The following is a 19,768-nucleotide window of genomic DNA, read 5'->3' as shown; positions in this document are numbered from 1 at the left end:
CTACTTGAGGTTTACATTATCAGCGATCTCAAAAAACATCTCAAAGATGACAAATAATTCTAGTCCAGGTTCTATGGCTACATTGGATCAAGTGCCCAACCAATAAAAGGAGTTGTGATTGACAGTGCTACAGAATTTGCCTAGACAAGTCAGTCCCTAGAAGGAAGCATTGGGGAGTGGAGTAAGTGTGCAGGAGTTAGCCAATAGATGTCCACTAACATGTGGAAGGATACTTTTGGATTAGGTCCACTTGGCTGTAGTGAGGGTTTTGGGTTGGGCAGTTTGAGGTATAGTGTTACAGACAGGGCCACCTAAACAGACCACATGGGTGGTCTTGGAGAAGACGCCTTTTCTTGGAGGGGGACATTGAGAGGGAGATGTTCACAGGACAGGCACCAACACCAGTCTCCAATGTGGGGGGACAGTGGAGCATTTAAACATTTTAAAACATGTTTAAAAGCAATATGTTGACATAATATTAAAAGCAGTAGTCTCTAAAGGTAATATCTAAGATGATCTTAGGGATATGGGAAGAAAATACTGGAATTTCTAATGTTTTTTTTTTTTATTTAAAAAATTGATTTGCAAGAGAGAAAGAAACATCAATTTGTTGTTCCACTTATTTATTTATGCCTTCATTGGTTGATTCTTGTGTGTATCCTGACAAAGTTTCCAATCCATAACCTTGGTGTATCGGGACGATGCTCTAACCAACTGAGCTACCTGGCCAGGGCCTAATGTTTATTTTATCTAAAAATGAAAGGTAGATTAAGTTTTATTAATTCTTTTTTTAAAATATATTTTATTGACTATGCTATTACAGTTGTCTCATTTCTCCCCCTTCATTCCCCTCTACCCTGCACACCCTCTCCCACCCACATTCCCCCTAGTTCATGTCCATGTGTCATAAGTTTTTTAGCTTCAACATTTCCCGTACTATTCTTGCCCTCTCCCTGTCTATTTTCTACCTACCATCTATGCTGCGTATTCTCTGTACCTTTCCCCCCTCTCTCCTCCTCCCACTCCCCTGTTGCTAACCCTCCATGTGATCTCCATTTCTGTGGTTCTGCTCCTGTTCTAGTTGTTTGCTTCGTTTGTTTTTACTTTTGTTTTGGGTGTGGTTGTTAATAATTGTCAGTTTGCTATCCTTTTATTATACATGTTTTTTATCTTCTTTTTCTTAGATAAGTCCCTTTAACATTTCATAAAATAAGGGGTTGGTAATGATGAACTCCTTTAACTTGACCTTATCTGAGAAGCACTTTATCTGCCCTTCCATTCTAAATGAGAGCTTTGCTGGATAGAGCAATCTTGGATGTAGGTCCTTGCCTTTCATGACTTGGAATACTTCTTTCCAGCCCCTTCTTGCCTACAAGGTCTCTTTTGAGAAATCAGCTAACAGTCTGATGGGAACTCCTTTGTAGGTTACTATCTCCCTATCTCTTGCTGCTTCTAGGATTCTCGCTTTCATTTTTACTTTGGCTAATGTAATTATGATGTGCCTTGGTGTGTTCCTCCTTGGGTCTAACTTCTTTGGGACTCTCTAAGCTTCCTGGACTTCCTGGAAGTCTATTTCCTTTACCAGATTGGGGAAGTTCTCCTTTATTATTTGTTCAAATAACTTTTCCACTTGTTGCTCTTCTGTTCCCCTTCTGGTAACCCTATAATTCGGATGTTGGAATGTTTAAAGATGTCCCAGAGGTTCCTAAGCCTCTCCTCATTCTTTTGAATTCTTGTTTCTTCATTCTTTTCTGTTTGGTTGTTTCTTTCTTTCTTCTGATCCACTCCATTGATTTGAGTCCCAGTTTTCTTTCCATCACTATTGGTTCCCTGTGCATTTCCTTCATTTCACTTAGCATAGCCTTCATTTCTTCATCTAATTTGTGACCAAATTCAATCAATTCTGTGAGCATCCTGATCACCAGTGCTTTGAACTGTGCATCTGATAGGTTGGCTGTCTCTTGGTCGCTTAGTTGAATTTTCTGTGGAGCTTTGATCTGTTCTTCCATTTGGGCCATTTTTTTTTCTGGTCATGTGTGTTACGTATGAGGGGTGGAGCCTTAGGGGTTCAGCAGGGTGGGACAACCCAGTGGCTGGGTTGTGATGCTGTGTGTGGGAGCGGGGTCCGAGAGGGAACAATGGCTCTTGCTCTGCTCTCTGTTGGATTTCAGTCCCTTCTGCCACTTCCCCCAGCAAACTGGACCCTTCTGGCACTGATTCCCATGTGGGTGGGCCTGTGTACGTTCCAGGACCCTGTGGGTCTCTCCAACGAACTCTCCTGTGAGTCTGGGAGTTTCTCCCTGTGCCTCAACCCCCACAGGTGTTTTCAATTGGTGTTTCAAGGCCTTATTTCCTGGCGCTGGAACCCTGGGCTGCACATTCTGTGTCACTCCCCAGTTTTGCCTGGTTTATCAGCTTGCAGACGTGGGACCACCTGGTCAGCCAGCCACCTGGTGTGCAGTGCCTTGCTTCACCATCACCGCCTCACTGGGTCTGCCCATTGCCACCCCACACCCGGGGTCTGCAGCGGCTGCCTGTTTGCCCAGGGCTCGCCCACTGCCTTCTTGCATGCCCAGTGCCACTGCTTTTCTTTTTGCCGTGAACTTGCTCCACCCATCTGCCTGACTCTGCCCCACCTACTGATCTGGATGAATGTGTCTATTTGAACTCCTTCGTTGTTGGATTTCCATACAGTTCAATTTTCTGTCAGTTCTGGTTGTTATTTTGTTTCTAAATTGTTGTCCTTATTTTGATTGTACGAGGAAGCACAGTGTGTCTACCTATGCCTACATCTTGGCTGGAAGTCTAAGTTTTATTAATTCTTAATAAATGAATGATACTGGCATCCACACTCTATCCCTGTGTGAAATGGTCTTATATTATTTCAAGGTCAGTAGTGCCAAAGAGATAAGAAACAATCTCACCCTCTCTTACTCATTTAGGGAATTGCAATGTATTATAATTTAAATATAGTTTAGAGATTATATGATCTAATTTCAGTTAATCTAATTCTTCAAAATGGGCAGATGGCTTTAAAAGGTTGTTTCAAAAGTAACTAATGATGAAGTGGTAGAAACTATTCTAAGTGCTATGTGCAGATTATTCATTTACCGTATTTTTTGGACTGTAAGACACTTTAAGACCCCCCCCCCCCCCCCCCCCTTGTTTGGGAGGAATAGTGGTTGTTAATGCTGCTGTTGAGTTCTGTTTACATTTATATTGGTGAAATATTACGTTATTTATGTTATTAGATATTTTACTACATTTTTGCTTCAAAATTTTTTTTCTATTTTCCTCCTCTAAAACCTGGGTGTGTCTTATGGTCCAAAAAATATGGTAATTCTCTAGAAGATTCTAAGAGATAAGTGCTGTCATAAACCCCATTGTACAGGTGGAGAGCTGAAGCGCAGAGTGGCTTAATCATTTCCCATGGTCAGGCTGCAGAACAGAACTCGCACCTGAACAGTTCGGCTTCGTGCGTCAGATGTGCCTAGCTGCCGTGCTGTGCTGCTCATGAGGCAGATGGTTACTGACTAAGTCACAACAGATTTGGTGCATAAGGATTGCCAGTTTAGTACTATAATTTAGGAAGTAAATGCCACCAAGGAGACTCTTTTCTACTTGGATCTATGTATGTATCTTTGTGAAGGTACCTTTTTCAACTTTGATAGCCATTCAAACCACGTATCCAAATAACTCAGACTGTCAACTCACTGCATTAAAATCTATAACCCACAGCTTACCATAAAAAGTATACTCATTTCAACTTTAGTGAAATAAAAAAAATACTGTAACCTAAGTTTAAAGTGTTCACTTCATCTTATTCACATTTGTTATATTTTCAGTGTTCACAATGTAGTACATACATAATTCATGTATTAGGGATGTGTGCTTAAATGATCCTATTGATAGGGATATAATAAATATTTGTGGGGGACCTATTTTAAGATGTAGAGAAAAAGACTTTAGAGAAAGCAAGGGTAGGTCATCATGTTCAGTATGCAGTTGAAAAAAATCAATGATCAGGCTGGCGGAACGTGATGGCCTTTAACAGTTGTCTCTCCTGATTTTAAGTCTAGTCATATTTTTGATTGTCAGAACCAGCTATGAAAGCGCAGGGTAGATTTCAACCCTGAAGAATGTCTTTTGCAGAAATTGAGCATTCAAAAACCAAGAGTATAGAGGTAATCATCCCAGGCACCCTTTTGCCTGAGTATTTACTTGAGAGATACAATTTTAGATTTTAGGAACTAAATGAAAGGTACTACTAAAAATCAAGGAAATTGAAGAAGTTTCAAGTTATGAATAAGATAAAAAACATATAGAGAAATATATGAGAAACATTATAGAGAAATATTTCAGCCTTTAATGTTTCTTTAGTGGGACTGATGAAGGTAAAGTAAAAGAAGACCATATTAGATAATCTCAAAGAATTGAATATAATGTTAACAACTTCTTGATATTCAGAAGGTGAGTAAGGGCTGACCTCCAGCACAGTGTACAAATACAGACCCCCTAGTCCAGTTTCTCGGCCCACCCTGTTTGCTTCTTGTTTGCCTTTTTATAAGCACCATGTTTTGGGCCGTAAGATGTGCCTCAGTTTTAAAGCAGGAAAATCGGGGGAAAATTTGAAGCAAGACATGTGGTAAAATATTTAATAACATAAATAACATATTTCATCAATGTAAATGTAAACAGAACTCAACAGCAGCATTAACAACCATTATTCCTCCCAGATTGGTGGGAGGGGTGGGCTTTGGGATAGCCCCAAAAATATATAGATCAAGTTTCATCGTGAAATTTTCCAATATACTGTGAGATGCTGTCTTTTGTTTTTATCTGCCTCCTCTGTGGAAGTCTTTAGCGTCGCCTGTTGCTTATTCTTTAATTAAAATGTCAAACTATGGAGAGTGTATGTTCTCTTCAAGCAGCCATAGCTTATTGGTCACCGGAGTCATTAAGCTGTGGTACAGATACTAGTGTTTTTCAGACCAATATTGAGTAATTGGTAAGTTAATTTTTATAATTATTCTACTACAGGTGTCCTTAGCCTCTAGATAAACTTTATTGAAGTATATCCATAGTTATATTTATAATCAGTAATATTAATGCACCATCATCATCCACTTCTTTTAGCATTAAAAGAAAGCCTTCAGAGCATCTGCCTTTATGAAACCAGTTCTTGTTGGCTCTTATTAGCACTCTGACTGGAGAAGTCATATATCTTCACAGGGCTCCTGTCCCTATTCCTGGTATTGTGATATTGTTTAACTTGTTCCTCTAATCCTGAATGTCTTATAAATTGGCAATTAGATCCAGACACTTGACAAAAGTTTAGTGGTTTTGTTTTGTAAGTCAATACTACTTCATAGTAGGTGCTGTATATTTCTTGGTGTTTCACATCACAAGACATAAAAGTTTGGTTGTTCATTATTAATGATGCGGGAATGCATTGGGGGTTCTGGTCTGGAGCAGCCTTGCATTTTAAAGTTCCCTTTCAACCTTTAACCTAATGTTTTTAGTATCTACTGATGATTTCTGCCTGATCCATTATTTAGAAGCATTTCTTCTGAATTTATGAACTAGAATTATTTTATAAACAAGAACTTCCTTTATCAACTGTTTGGTGCCTCCTGAAATAAAGTTCTTATAAGAAAGGCAAGATAAAACTGGCTTTCCTTTTATATGTTAACGTTACAACCTTCATTGGAGACTAATGGAGGTTGTTTTCTTTCATGTTATTATTAATTCATAGGTGTTTATGTAGTTGATGTGCTTTTTATTCATTGTGGTAAATCTTCTTGATGCAAGTTGGCTTTTGTATTCCCACTAAAAGATTTTCTAGGCTAATCTTGTACATTGTTCATTTCCTGTCCCAGACCTTGTATAACCTTCTCTACAAGGTGTCCTGGTTCCTTTTCATGAGAAAAAGATTTTTGGAGGCTACAATATGGGTGCAGGGGAAGCTTATTGCTGCTAGGCCTTTTCAGAAGACAGACCTTTAACATACACCCACAATCGGCAAGAGTTTATACTTATATTTCTAATTCCAGTTTACGTTTATAGGGCACTTACTATATTTTTTGTTTTCTATATAAAAAAATTTGTGCCTAAGGATATTAACATAACTCCTTGGTTACTTTGTCCTACAATATATCTATACTAGTTTTAAAATAATAATACTGATACATTAATTCTAACAGTATAACTACTGGGTGCCATTTAAGATTTTTTTATTGTTTTTTTTTTTTTATTCCTACACTGTAATTCACTGGTATGTGTAGTAAAAGTTCTGTTTTGAAGTTGTTTGAAGTAATTCTTTTGTGTTTGTAGTTCTACCACCAACTTGATACACATTATGTTTTATTTATTTCTATTTGTTTACAGGAATTTCTCTTTTTTTCACTGAGTTTTTAAAAAATGGATAAAAGTAAGCTTTTTATAACAATGTATATTCACAGGAATCTCGCTTGCATTTTTCTATATTCTTGTCCATCTTTATAAATATTTTCATTAGCTTTTACAGTAATTTATCTTCTCTTCATTTTTAAATATAAGCCAACATGTACGTGTTTATGGGCCTACATTTGACATGGTCAGTTGTTAAACACTCTTTTCTATCTAGCCTTTTAGAGTTAGTATATATGTGATGTCACCCCATGGCCGTGCTCTGAGAATTGTCGTTGTTCCTTTTTTATAGTATTCAGAGTACCCCCCGAACCCTCATTCAGTGACTTTTGGGTGTTTTATCAGCTGATATTGGGAGCCAGTGTCTGTTGGTAGGAAGAGAAAAGGAAGGCAATAAATGTTTATCAAACTGTGCATCATTTTTTCTGTAAGGTAGGATTATTTTCCTTAAAGAGGAAGAAATCGAAGCTCAATAAGGTGTAGTGACGTACTCTAGATCACATGATCAATAAGAGATTGCTTGCTAGCTAGTTCAGATTATAACTGTGGGGCTAAAATTCATTTCTTTCTGTTAGAGCAAAAATAACTGACCCAGCATATCTGTGGTTGTTGGGTTGTTCTATTGATTATTTTTAATCTAATATGTCAGAGGATCTTTTTTTGTTTGTTTATTTTTGGATGGCCCTTAAGAACCTAATTTTTTAAAAAATACCTCACTTTGTGTTCTTTTAAAGAATCTGTGAGTTATATTTTTAAATGTACATATAAAATGCTTAGTATGCAACCAATATTATTAATACAATGGGAATTTAAAAAGAATAAAATTATCTGGAATCTGAAACCTTAATCTTACTATTCAAATAATATAGTTCTTTAAATCAGTTTTCAGAAAGACCAGATTTATTGTGTATATTTTCCTTCAATTTTAACCTGAAATGGATGCCTAGAGCATCTTTTAATGTTAAAATGGCTAATTTGCAGTCAATCATTATTTCTGTTCTCAGATACTGTTTAATTTATGAGGATCATAAATTCCCTATTTTTCTCTTTTCTCATCTATACACATGGAAATTCTTTCTCTTGAAAATGTGTTGTCCTTAACTTAACCAAAAAATTTTTTTTCTATTCTAGTTTGGGAATACCTGCTACTGCAATTCAGTTCTTCAAGCACTTTATTTTTGTCGTCCATTTCGGGAAAAAGTTCTAGCATACAAGAGTCAACCTAGGAAGAAGGAGAACCTTCTTACGTGCTTAGCAGATCTGTTCCATAGCATAGCCACCCAGAAGAAAAAGGTTGGAGTAATACCTCCCAAGAAGTTCATAACAAGATTACGGAAAGAAAATGGTAATCCCTTTACTTCTGAATGTATTGCTTACCTAACAAGAAGGTAAACTATAGCATACTGCAATTCAGCAAGCATTGCCTGAGCATCTTTGTGCCAGGTGATGTGTTTAGACACTGAAGACTCTAAGGTGATGTTCCCATCATTAAGGAAGGTTAGTTTAGTGAGGAGATAGTCAAACAGTAATTAATAAGCTGTGATTAACGTTTGACGTGTGTTACATCACGATCAGATTCTGTATGCCAGGAAATGAGAAATCATAGAATAATTTCTTTTTTTTTTTTCGCTTGTCTTTTCTGTCAAGAAGGAAGATTTTTTCACATTATTGTTCATTTGTTGTTTTGTAATGCTTTGTGTATTTAACTTATTTGATCATTAGAGTAGTCCAATATACAGAGCATGTTTTTGCCCATTTTAACCATGAAAAAAGAAGCTGAAAGCTACACTCTAGGGAAGGAAAGAACCAGAACGAATCCACTTTCTGACTTAAGATAGATAGCTTTAGTCATTCCCCCTTCCCTTTAAAAATAGTTACTGATTAAACCCCACTTCCTTTTTCTCAGAATATTTTTAGTTTAATTTTTACAGCAAGCCCACAAGTTAGACATTGTTTTATACTTTATATGAGATAATTGGGGCTCAGAGAAGTTAAGGTAACTGGTCCCACAACTTCTCCCTGACATGTAAGCCCAGTGTTTCATTTAATATGGTATGCTACCTCAAACAACTCTGATGAGATTTAAATGACATGTAGAATTTGGGTTTTGTTTAAGGTGGGTATTTCAATCTTGTAGATATAAAATTGAATGATATTTTTAGTTTAATTTTGTTATCAAAGAGAGAGATACTCCACAGAAATATGATTTGAGAAGTCTTTAAGGTTAGTTATTAAATACACCAATGGGTAATCCTGTCCTTAACTCAGTTGACATTGTTCATTATCACTTAAATTAAGATGTACCTGGGTCATATCTTACTTTCTGAAACACAAGATAATGCTGGAATAATATGGCTGTAGGCTATTATTCTTGCATCTGATACATATGTTAAAGATTTTGTTCATTTTCTTTGTATGCCCCCCTAAAAATAGAGTAGTTGATTAATTGCTCACAAAAATTCATCTTTTTTGTGTGTTTCTCTGATGAAAGCTAAACAGTGTTTACTTTCTTAGATTATAGGTCTGTAGCATATTCTTATAGTTTTAAGAAAGCCAAATCTAACTGTTAGAATGTGGACTAGTGATTCAAGTCTATTGCTGTAACACTTTAAGAATTTTGTTTTGGATAACAAACTCACAACTATGAATAACTGAACCTAAAAGAAAAAACCAAAACCAAAAACAAACTAAGCAAACAACTAGAACAGTGACAGAATCACAGAAATGGAGATCACATGGAGGGTTATCAGTGGGGAGGGAGAGGGGGGAGAATGAGGGAGAAGGTACAAGGAATAAGAAGTATAAATGGTAGGCACAAAATAGAGGAGGTTAAGAATAGTATGGGAAATGTAGAATATGAAGAAGTTATATGTACAACCCATGGACATGAACTGAGGGGAGGAATGCTGGAGGGAGGGGTGGTGCAGGGCTTAGGGGGAGAAAGGGGACAACTGTAATGGCATAATCAATAAAATATGCTTAAAAATTTTAAAAAATTGTTGTGGTGGAAAATTCATGTACATGAAAATTGAGCATGCCGTTGTGATTTTTGTTAGTATTTCAGAAACACAACATCAGAAACATGAAAATCACACAGAACACACATTATTTTCCTTTTCATTTAGTGTTACATTATTCTCGACCTCAGTGTTTAATATACTGTATGTGAACTGTCTTAGTTTGGGAGGCTGTAATAAAAATACTCTAGACTAGGTGGCTTAAACAATAAAACATTTATTTCTCATCTTTCTAGAGGCTGGGGAGTCCAAGATTAGGGTGCTGGCAGATTAAGTGTCTGATGAGCACCCTCTTTCTGGTTTGCAGACGGTTGGCAACTTTCTTGCTGTGTTGTCACGCTGTAGGGTGGGTGGTGGTGGGAGGGTGAGGGGGCAAGCTTTCTCATGTGTCTCCTTATAAGGGCACTAATCTTAGCTCTCAAGACCTAAATGACCTCCCAAAGGCCCTATTTCCAAATAGTATCACATTGGGGATTAGGGTTTCAGTGTAGGAATTTAGGGGAGGGACACATGCATGCAGTCCATGACATCTGTAAGTGTATAATGATTTTTTTTTTAATTTTAGATTGACTGTCACATTGAACACAGAGTTCAGATTACTGTGTTTTAAAAGTTTTGTGTGGTTAAAGACCCATGGCTTTATTTGTTTGCTTCTTAAAGTGTTTATTATTTTTTAATTGTTTGATAGTTTCTGAATTTTGTGTTTAAGCAAAGTAAATTGATGCACAGTGATTCTTAAGTACTTTGTCGAATGAGACTGATTATAGAAGGAATATTCCAGGCACATGTTTTGTTTCATGTTTCTGTACTTCAAAAACAACATTTAATACAAAGGCATTTTTATTATTTTGATGCTGCTGGTATTTGTAAGTATGTTTTGAAATATATGTTTGCTTTTGAATTTTTCCTTGATAATTGTATAGAGAAGAGCATACAAATCAAAGGGGATTTCATAGGTTATCCATTGTGTAAATTTCCTTCTGAGATTTTGTTTGCCGGTTTGTTTTACACCTCTGTAAGAAATATGTTGCCCATTTTAATATTTCCACTAACTTCACTGCTCTTAAATCAATTCCCTTCCATGTTACTGTAAAAACTTCATGTTTTATATTCTCAATAGATATTAGCTCCATGTTTTTAAACTACTATTGCCTTAAATAAAAAAAATAATTTTTATATTCTTCAGAAAGAATCTATTTTAATTTCAGTAATGAATTTTTGTTTTTAAAATTTTAGTTTGTATCACCCAGTCTTGGCGTAATAGGACTGTGTACAGTGCTTTGAAGTACAGTGTAATCTCCTGTGCTCCATACATCTTCTTTGATGAGGCAATACTAGCTGAATGCTGGAATTGTTCATTGTTGTATATTGGTTCCTACTGTGTGCCAGGCACTGTGCAGAACTAGGGATACAGAAATAAGACAAAGCCTCTGCCTTCAGGGAGCTGACATTCTAGTGAGGAGGACAAACAGTAAACATTTATGTAGTGCAGTACGTTGTGACTGAGGAAAAACAAACCAGGGAAAGGGGATGGAGAATGAGGAAGTTGATTATTGGTGTTGGACCAGAGATTTGAAATGAGAAGCCATTTGGAGACCTGAGGCAAAATTTTTCTAACCAGATAGAACAGAGATCGCAGTTGCCCGAAGTGCATAAAATACTTCAAGAGAAATAGAGTGGAGTAAGATGAAGATAAAGTTAGAGAAAGCTATGGGAAACCATGGAGTGTTGAAAGCTTTCTGGCTGCTGGCTGTCTGCTCTGTGGGAATGGGGTGGGATGGGCAGGATGAGAAGCAGCAGGGAGACTAGACAGGAGACTGTTGAGTGATCCAGGAAAGAAATGGAGCTATCTGTTTAAAATCAGTAACTTCTTCTAGGCTTTCTCTTATTTTGGAAGCATTAAAACAGGTTGGTGATCTAATTATGTTAGCTAGAGCTGACTCTGCTGTAGAGTGTGGGATCATTTATGGTGGCCCTGAGCACCAAATCAGAGGTGTCTACAGCTGTGCCCCGACTTACTGAATCTTGGCAATGTACGTAGTTCACATTGTTGTTTTGGGCCATGTTTACTTTTCCCATGTTGTTTTTAACTGTATGAACCCCTGTTGTTCCTCATTAATTTGTTTATTTATTAAAAAAAATGTCAGGTCCATCTACTATGTGGCAGGCATTGGCCTAAGTGCTGGGGATACAGCTGTGAATGAAATAGGAAGGGTCCTGATCTTAAGAAACTTGTGTATACATAGCAGTGTTTCAGGTACTGTGGGGAGATACAAACAAATACATATGTGTGTTTATATATTTTTTTCCAGGTGTTGGTCTTCCTCAAATGAGGAAATTTTAGTTGTTCACAAATAACACTTATTAAATATATTCAAAAAAATTATTTCCCACGTTCATTTCAGTCTTTGTTCAAGAGCATGAAAGATATTTTGTGTAATGAAAGCTATTGCTGTTTCTGAGTTATAAAGAAAAAATAACTTATTTTTAAGCAGTGATTTTGTTCTGTATTTTCCAATTAATGTTGCAGCTATATTAGGACTATAATAGTTTATACACTTGTATAATATGAAATTATCTATCTCTCCTACTAGATTGTTAGTTCTATGATGCAAGGAACCCATTTGTTTTTGTTCACCATTGTATTCCCAGCACATAATCCAGTCCTGGCACATAGTAAGTGCTTACTAAATATTTCTGGAAGGAAGGAAGGGAAGGAAGTGAAGGAAGTGAAGGAAGTGAAGGAAGGAAGGAAGGAAGGAAGGAAGGAAGGAAGGAATTGTTTAATTTTCCAAAGCAAATTTGAAGTCCACTTTTCCCATCATATTACTTAGCAGAGGAGAAAGCACACTAGAAGAAAATGAAGACTTAGTTTACAGGGATTATCCTGAGGTCATTTAGTTGATGTTGTTTTGATGTTTATGCAGTCCTGGTTGAGGTTTTTAAAACTATAGTGGCTGTTCTGAGACAGTGCAAGATTCTGGCATATTAGTATATATTTAGAAAGTACACTATACATTATTTTAAATATTTCAACAAAACACTTAAAGAGTATTTTCTGGTTTACTTTGCATCTCACTTCTGGTGTTTTCAAGCCAGTTGAGGTATTTCTGTATAAATATGAAGTCATTCTCTGTTAAGAGACTATCCAAAAAAAGATGTTTCAGGTTTTAAAAAACAAAAGCTTTTGCACAGTTTTGCTTTACAGAAATAATTATTTTGAAAAGCATACATATATGCTAAAATACTTTAACAGTGAAAAATGAAACTACTTTAGGTTGTGACGTTAAGCCATCTGTAGATAGACAGATAATCCATGTAGCACATTATTCCATTCTTGTCTTAATGAGGCAGTGTTTATAAAATCTTCTTACTGGTCCTCCTTCATAATCTTTTTTAGATTTCTCCCTGGCTCCTCAATTTGTTTCCACTTTTCCTTAAGCCCCCTAATCAACTCCAGCACAATTTCCTTCCAGTTTTTATCTTAATGGACTTCCTGAGGTGCGTACTTCTAGATCTGACCTAGGGTAGGGAGTGAGAGAGAGGAAAGCTTTTGATTTTTAATGGGTCCACATGCACATAAGGAAGTTGCCTATACACTGAAAGCGGCAAAGCTGGTGTAGAAGTAGGGTTGGATGGAGAAACTGTTGAGTCAGGCTATCATTGGCTGAGTGAGGAGAGATTGGCAGGGGACTGCAGGGATAGGAGGGTGAAGGGTAGTATGGCCAAATTTTAACTTTTTTGATTGAGGGCAAGTTTTTATTTGCAGGTGAGAGTGTGGTAGTTTAGAAGTGGCAGCAGGGAGCTAGAAGGTGCTAAAGGTTGAAGAGATAAGGAGTTTCTAACAGAAATCAGTTCCTAGTAGGAGCAACATAAAGGGCTAGGAAAGAAGACAGCCTCTAGGCTGAGAAAAGAAAGAAGGTACAGAGCAAATGAGAGTAGTAGGAGACTGGGGTTGAGGGGTGGCATAGTATTTCAGGGATGAAGAATTATTGCATTGAGAGGCAAGGTTAAAGCTAGTTGACTTCTGTTATTTGAACTTTGGTATAGAAGACTAATCCAGTGGTGGATACACCTGAGGGATCCAAGCATGACTCGGCTTGGTCTCAGAGAAATGGTGTGGGTGACCAGAAGGTTTTACAGAGGGGCAGGCTGTCTCTGTGTCAGGGGTAGTGCAGTGACTTGTGCAGTGGGAAAAAACCAGTGGACACATGACATACCAAGTTAAAGATCACTTAGCTGTTAACTCTTCATAGGCTAAAGCAGTAACTTTTAGGGCTCAGGGCTTGTATTTTTCTTAAAAATAACATAGGAGTGAAATCATGTGGTTCTTAGCTTTTTCTGACAGACTTATTTCACTTAGCATAATATCCTCAAGGCCTATCCATGTTGTGGCAAATGGCAGTATTTCCTCTTTTCTTATGGTCGAGCAGTACTCCATTGTATATGTGCACCACATCTTCTTTACCCAGTCCTTTGTCAGAGGTTACTTTGGTTGTCTCCATCTCTTGGCCACTGCGCATGATGCTGCAATGAACATATGGGTGCATATGACTTTGTGAATAAATGTTCTTGAGTTTCCCAGGTAGATACCCGGAAGAGGGGTTGCTGGGTCATATGGTAACTCTATTTTTAGTTGTTTGAGGAACCGCCTTACTGATGATTTGACTTTGGGTGGTAGGCACACATTATAGATCATGTATTATAGGAGTGTACACTTGAAACTTGTATGATTCTATTTAACCAATGTCACCCCAGTAAATTTAATTTAAAAATAACATAGGGAGTTCGTTTAAAGCTAATCAAATCCCTCAGGACAAATATATAACAGAGAAATTAAGCGTGGCTCCAATTTCATTCTTACTATTATTGTATTTGAGTTGCAGTCCAACAGGGGTTAAGTAAATTGCCTGTGACATGTGATGATTAGAGATGGGCCCATAATGTAGATCCAAACAGTCTTGCACCTTAAATGTGATGCTATTTAAATGTGCTACTTGGTCTTTGTGACACCAAGATTAAACTCATGCTTTATATTCATACACCTCCTGAGAAGTATTTTCGCTTGTTCCCATTTTATTTTTATAGTCACCTTTCAAAGGAAGATGGTATTCCATTTTACAGATAGGAAAATCAAGACTTTTGATTATTGTGGGGGTTGAATATTTTCTCATGTTTCTTACCCTTTTGAATTTTGTTTCTATGAACTGTTGATTTCACGTCCTTTGCCCACTTTGCATTTTCTTTTGTATAGGCTCTTTATATGCAGAGGATGTAAACATCTTGTAATACTGTAATCTTCGTGGGATAATAAACTAGATGAGCTAATAAAAGGCCATTGCTTCTAGTCATCCTAGTACATTATGTAAATGTGTGAATATAGGTTTTGCCCTTTCCTCATGGATCAGCATTATCTTTTTTAAAAATATTCTCATTCCTCTTAACTTTATTTCCCCAAATTCAGTCATAATTCTTAGATGTGAAAGATATTTATTCCATAAATTACTAACACTACCATACATTTTTACTTAGTTCTGATGGAATACTAGATATTCTTTTTTTAATTTGGCTTTTTATTAAAGTTATTAATTCTGAAGTAATTCTCTAATATATTTTTATTTTTAGAGCTTTTTGACAACTACATGCAGCAGGATGCCCATGAGTTCTTAAATTACCTACTAAATACAATTGCCGATATTTTACAAGAGGAGAGAAAGCAGGAAAAACAGAATGGCCGTCTGCCCAATGGCAGCGTGGACAGTGAGAACAACAACAGCACACCAGACCCAACTTGGGTTCATGAGATTTTTCAGGGAACATTAACTAATGAAACCAGATGTCTTACTTGTGAAACTGTAAGTATATTGTAACATTTTCTATAGAAAATAATGTATTTCGTTATCTATTGTGAAAGTTCTTTGAGGATAAGTATAAGAGATGAACTTGGAAGTTGTCAAGTTGTCCCTCTTAGATGTGTGGTAAATGTAAAGATGAACTTGTCAGTTGAAAAAAATCTCTATACATTTCCATGATGCTGCTTATGTGAACACTTGCCGTGACAGAAAAATACTGATTGCCGTTTGAGCTGTTTGATTTTGTTTCTGTTTAGGAGGCCATAGCACCTTGTCTGGAAATTGTTTTAGTTAAGCTTGTAGAAACTTATAGGCCCAGGAGGTATATTATTTTGTTTTTCATCTTCTACAATTATGTTTATTGTTTATGGTTGTAATAAAAACTAAAGCATACTGTGTATATTCAAAGAGGGTAAGATACCCACTTGCCAGGTACAATGTCCTCCCTAATCTGCAGAAGTACATTCCAAGACCCCCAGTGGGTGATGTTGAACCTCTTTTCATAGGCTTATTTGCCATCCATATATCTTCTTTGGTGAGGTGTCTGTCTGGGTCTTTTTCCCATTTTTAAAATTGGGTTGCTTTAAGAGTTCTTTATATATTTTGGATACCACTCTCTTATTAGATGTCTTTTGCAAATATTTTCTACCAGTCTTCTGTCTGTCTTCTCATTCTCTAAACAGTATTTTTGGCAGGTCAGAAGTCTTTAATGTTTGAATTTTAAGATTTTAATTTTAGTAAAGTCTAATGTTTTGCTTCATGGAAATGATGTTGGTGTTCTCAAAGTGCTTTTGGTGTTGTATCTAAAAAATTTTCACCAAACCCAAGGTCATCTACATTTTTCTCCTATGTTAATCTTTTAGGAGTTTTATAATTTGCATTTTATAATTCATTTTGAGTTAATTTTTGTGAGAGAAGTAAGGTCAGTGTCTAAGGGTTTTTTTTTTTTTTGCATGTGTTGTTTCAACACAACGTGTTTGGAAAAAATCATAACTTAAACCAATGAGTGATCTGTTGGGTGTTTATGGATTGATATTTTTAACTATGACTTGGCATTTGCAGAATAATCATTGTCAAAACTACAATTTTAATTAATGAAGGACACAGCAGTAAAACAAAATTCCCTTTTCTAAATAGATTTTTATTGGTGAGCCTCTTTCAGGTCAAGTGAAAGAGTATGACAGAGCTTAAATACATCAACAACCTGCGAAGGTGTTTTGGGGTTTAGAGAGGGGTTGTCTTACGCGTGGGCTTTGTCCATGGCCGCAGCCGTCAGTTGCTTGAGGTGGCGGCTTTGACTGGTCAGTGTTTGATGTTGGGGATTGGGCTCAATACTCATCTTTATTCAATCCTATCGACTGCATTTATTTTTTAATTAAATTTATTGGAGCGACATTGGTTAATAAAATTATATAGGCTTCAGGTGTACAATTCTGTAACACATCGTCCGTGTATTACATTGCGTGTTCACCACCCTGAGTCAAGTCTCCCTCTATCACCATTGATCCACCTTTACCCTTTTCTACCTCCCCCACCTGTTCCCTCTCAAGTTACTTTAACACTAGCTTGGGTTTTTTTATGTATGTTACAAAGAAAAATTTTGACATAGCTGAATTCTAAGCTTTAGGAAACATATTGCTGAATTAATTGGAGCAGTATTTCAGTTGGAATAGTAGGTGTAAATCAGAGAATTTGACCATTGCTTGATTTTTTTTTTTTTAAGAGAGAAAGAGGGGAAGGGGGGTGGGGAGAGAGAGAAACATCAATTCAGTGTTCCACTTATCTACACATTCATTGATTGCTGCTTGTGAGTGCCCTGATCAGGGATCGAACCTGCAACCTTGGTATATCAGGGCAGTGCTCTAACCAACTGAGCTACCAGGCCAGGTCCTTAATGATATAATGGTATTTGGTCTGTTTTAGAAGTTATGTATAATTCAACCTTCTTCAGTGAAATAGAAAATAATTGAATTTGCTTATTAGCATGTTGAGAAATGCAGCAGTAGGTAAAGCTGGCAAAGTGGATTTGGGACCTTGTATGGAGGTCTTTGGGGCACTATGCTAAAGACTTGGAAGTTTATTTTGTGGGATGGGGGAAAAGTTGTATTAGCCATTGTTGCTAGTGCTCTCAAATATTTATTAATTTGATTTGTAATGGGTAGATAGTGCACCCATTTTTCTAGTAGGTCCTCCTATGGCCTATAGTATATATTTGCAGGTAGTCTCCCAAGAATGAAGGGTTTGAATTGAGAATACTTTTTTATAATCTAAGCTGTCATTTTACATATTCAGGAGATGCTCATTTGTGCCAAAATAATGATACCATTTCTTCATTTCGTTTTGCACAAATACTGAAGTACCAGTGGTGCCAGGTGGAAGATGGGTAGAGGTTGGGGAAGATGAGTAAGACAAAATTTCTGGTCTCAAGTTTGCTGATAGAGTAGTGATGTCCAATCAGCAGCTAGTCAGGCAATTCCAAGACAGTGTATTATGGTTTAGGGAAGCGCAAGTTGCTGTGGAGCCAGAAAAGAGTAGACCTAATCCAGGTAGGAGGGAGAGGCATTTGTGAAGGCTCAGGATGAGCTTCCAGGAGAAGACAGAGCTTGCATGACAGATTTTAATAACATGTTTGTTACTCTCCAGTTTGTGGGAAGCTGGTTTCTGTATCAACACCCCCTTCCACTGGTTCCTTTTTGATCTCATTGCCTGGCTTTTATTTTGTTTATCCTTTAAAGGCAGATCTCCTCCAGAGTTTCATTTTGGGCAGCCCTCACTCTATATTGGGAGAGTCATGTTCCATTTTCATTACCACTGTGCTGATGATTCCCTGGCCAGATTTGCTTACTGAGTGTTAGACCTATATCTCCCAGATACTGGGTGTGACCCCACATTGGGACATAGCAGCCCAGCAATAACCAGACATGTTTACAGACACGTAAGAGTGAAATGCTGCCCCATTTGGTGATCTCCTGGCACCAACACAGCTGTGAATACAAACATAGTAACTCAGATACATCCAGATGATCCTTAATGTTAAATTTTTTATGTTACCACAATAATGAAAATTTAAGATGAAGACCCCCGAGGCAGTGTCTGAGAACCATAAACCTCCCTGAGAACCACCAGACTTTTTCACCTTTATTTCCCTTTAGCCCTGCCTTATCTGATATGAAGCTGATCCAATGCAAAGCCCTGAGTGATCTGGCTTTAGCCTACCTCAACCACACTATCTCTTGTCTCCTTACCCACTTTCCTTCAATACTGAGCTAATTATTTTTCCTTAAACACATCATGTTTCCTTTCACTTTTACTTGTCTTTTCCCCTCCTTTCTTACTGAATCTTTTGAGACCCAGGTAAGTTATCTTGCAGTATATATACATACTCCTGTTTATTCCTATTTGCACAGGTATCTAATACCTATGTAGCCCCATAATCTGTCACAAACTAATGATACTAAGTTTATAACAGCAATGCAGTATTGAAGCAGGAAGGCATTAACTCAGTTGGGTGTATAGTCACTGTGGGTTAGAGGCACAGGGAACTGAGAATTTTCCCCTATTGCATGGTCGGTCACCTTGGGCAGAGTCCCTGAAGGAGGAAGTAGCAAGGAAATGGATGTCTAAAGCTGTGGTCTGGTCCAATCCAAAGGAATAAGTAGTAACCATTTTTATAAGGTGATTTGCCTGTAAGTCAAACAGAATTTTGTATTTGATTTTTAAAAAGAAATAAAAGGTCATAAATAAAGATTGGCATTTGGCATTTTGGGCTAAGTTATTTTTTAAATGATAAAACAATACAGGTGTCACATCCTTTGCCAAGCATTCTCATTCACTCTTGGTATGTTTTTAAGAATTGGTGCATATGGAATAGTTTGTTTCATGCTTTATGATAACACCAAGATTTTTGGAAAGTTTCACATTATGCTAGCTTTTGCCAGTAAGAGAATCAGTCACAGTTGTACCTTGGTGTTTTACCTGTACAGATAATGAAAGTTATTTATTCAGTGTTCTTTTGAATAATCCAAATCAAGTCGTTTTCCTTTGAACTTGGGGCAAAAAGAATTCTTCATACACTTACTACCAATATTAGAAGTCATTTGTTCTATCAGTTTGAAACAGTAGTTTACTGATACTTGAAAAAAATCAAAGGTAATTCCCTATTTTCACAGATAAGCAGCAAAGATGAAGATTTTTTAGACCTTTCTGTTGACGTGGAACAAAATACATCAATTACTCACTGTTTAAGGTAAGTGTAGATTTATTCATTGTGAAATTTAATGAATATCTTCAGTTTAGAGTATTTCTAAATGAATACATGATTCTTCTGTTGTAGACGAAATAAATTTATTTTGAATTGTACACAGGGGTTTTAGCAACACAGAAACTCTGTGCAGTGAGTACAAATACTACTGTGAAGAATGTCGCAGCAAACAGGAAGCACACAAACGGTAATGTAGTATTTTTGGAATTTTTCAGTGATTCTTTGACAGT

The 19,768-nt window shown here is 36.9% G+C and overlaps 1 protein-coding gene across 4 annotated transcripts in view; it reads left to right on the top strand.

Annotated features, from left to right (window-relative positions):
* USP12 (ubiquitin specific peptidase 12) overlaps window positions 1–19,768 on the top strand; it is a 95,426-nt gene that overhangs the window by 56,484 nt on the left and 19,174 nt on the right. For 3 of the 4 annotated variants that reach the window (XM_028503896.2, XM_036018345.1, XM_036018344.1), the window contains exons 3-6: window positions 7,540–7,753; window positions 15,051–15,280; window positions 19,447–19,523; window positions 19,642–19,725. In XM_028503896.2, coding sequence (XP_028359697.1) covers window positions 7,540–7,753; window positions 15,051–15,280; window positions 19,447–19,523; window positions 19,642–19,725 — 605 coding nt within the window. The remainder of the gene's footprint in view (window positions 1–7,539; window positions 7,754–15,050; window positions 15,281–19,446; window positions 19,524–19,641; window positions 19,726–19,768) is intronic. The other variant, XM_028503912.2, reaches the window with a different exon arrangement.

The sequence above is a fragment of the Phyllostomus discolor genome, chromosome 2 (assembly GCF_004126475.2).
Source record: "Phyllostomus discolor isolate MPI-MPIP mPhyDis1 chromosome 2, mPhyDis1.pri.v3, whole genome shotgun sequence".
NCBI classification, from domain to species: Eukaryota; Metazoa; Chordata; class Mammalia; order Chiroptera; family Phyllostomidae; genus Phyllostomus; species Phyllostomus discolor.
This window is presented reverse-complemented; position numbering and strand designations above follow the sequence as displayed.